Consider the following 1,009-nt stretch of genomic DNA (forward strand, 5'->3'; position numbering starts at 1 on the left):
AAAAGACTGACACAGAAATGCCAGAAGGACAGGACACGCAAGAAAAGACTGACACAGACATGCTGGAAGAACAGGAAATCCAAGAAAAGACTGACACAGAAATGCCAGACGGACAGGAAACCCTAGAAAAGAGCGAGGCCAGAGTAGTAGAAGGACAGGAAGCCCAAGAAGAGAGTGACACTAAACAACGAAAAGGACAGGAAGTCCAAGGAAAGGCAGACCCAGAAATACAAGAAGGACAGGAAGCCCAAGATAAAACGAGGGAGTCCACAGTACGAAAACGACAGGAAGCCCAAGTAAGAAAGAGTAAGACTGGAGTACCAAAAAGACAGGAAACTCAAGAAAAGAAGAGTGAGACTGGAGCACCAAAGGGACAGGAAGCCCAAGAAAATACTGACGCCGAAATATCAAAAGGACAGGAAGCCCAAGGAGAGAAGGAGAAATCTGAGAGCAAGAAAAAGAAGGACAAAGATAAGCAAGATGTAGAAGATCAAGATACAAAAGAAAAGGATGATAAAAGTGAGAAAAGAGATAGAAAAAAGGACAGAATTAAAGAGAAAAAAAAATCAGAAGCCAGAAGTAAAAAGCAGAAGGCTTAGGAAAGGGCAAAGGCAACTAAAGGAAGAAAGTACAACAAAAGGCAGAAGAGAAAGGGTAAATAAAAGGAAAGCCCATAAGACAACTGTCATTGAGTTACAGCTCCCAGATACAAGCCATTGCCAAATGTATTATAATAAAAAAAATTCTTCATATAACTGTAGCGTTTCTTTTCTTCAGAAGATTCACTATTTTTAGACCTCTCTGCCCTGAAACTCAGCTTCTGAATGTTTGTATTATAAGTTGATACACAGATTATTTAGTCAAGAAACAGGGTACTTTCTGAAATAAAACACTTTGTTTACTTTCCTTTGACAAGTTTTCGGTCTCTGTGAAAGGCCTACCCCACCAACCAAAAGCTTCTCATAGCAGGCTAGGCTTAATGGTTGCAAGACACCACTCTAACCATAAG

General features: G+C 40.3%; 1 protein-coding gene across 1 annotated transcript in view; it reads left to right on the plus strand.

Annotated features, from left to right (window-relative positions):
• LOC102472240 (testis-expressed basic protein 1-like) overlaps positions 1–709 on the plus strand; it is a 20,172-nt gene extending 19,463 nt beyond the window's left edge. Inside the window, 1 exon segment of the mRNA XM_027766656.1 lies at positions 85–709. Within this exon segment, the coding sequence (XP_027622457.1) occupies positions 85–662 (578 nt within the window). The 3' untranslated portion in view covers positions 663–709.
• Positions 710–1,009: the final 300 nt, after the last annotated feature.

Source organism: Tupaia chinensis, unplaced genomic scaffold (genome assembly GCF_000334495.1).
Source record: "Tupaia chinensis unplaced genomic scaffold, TupChi_1.0 Scaffold143603_1, whole genome shotgun sequence".
In the NCBI taxonomy this organism is placed as follows: domain Eukaryota; kingdom Metazoa; phylum Chordata; class Mammalia; order Scandentia; family Tupaiidae; genus Tupaia; species Tupaia belangeri.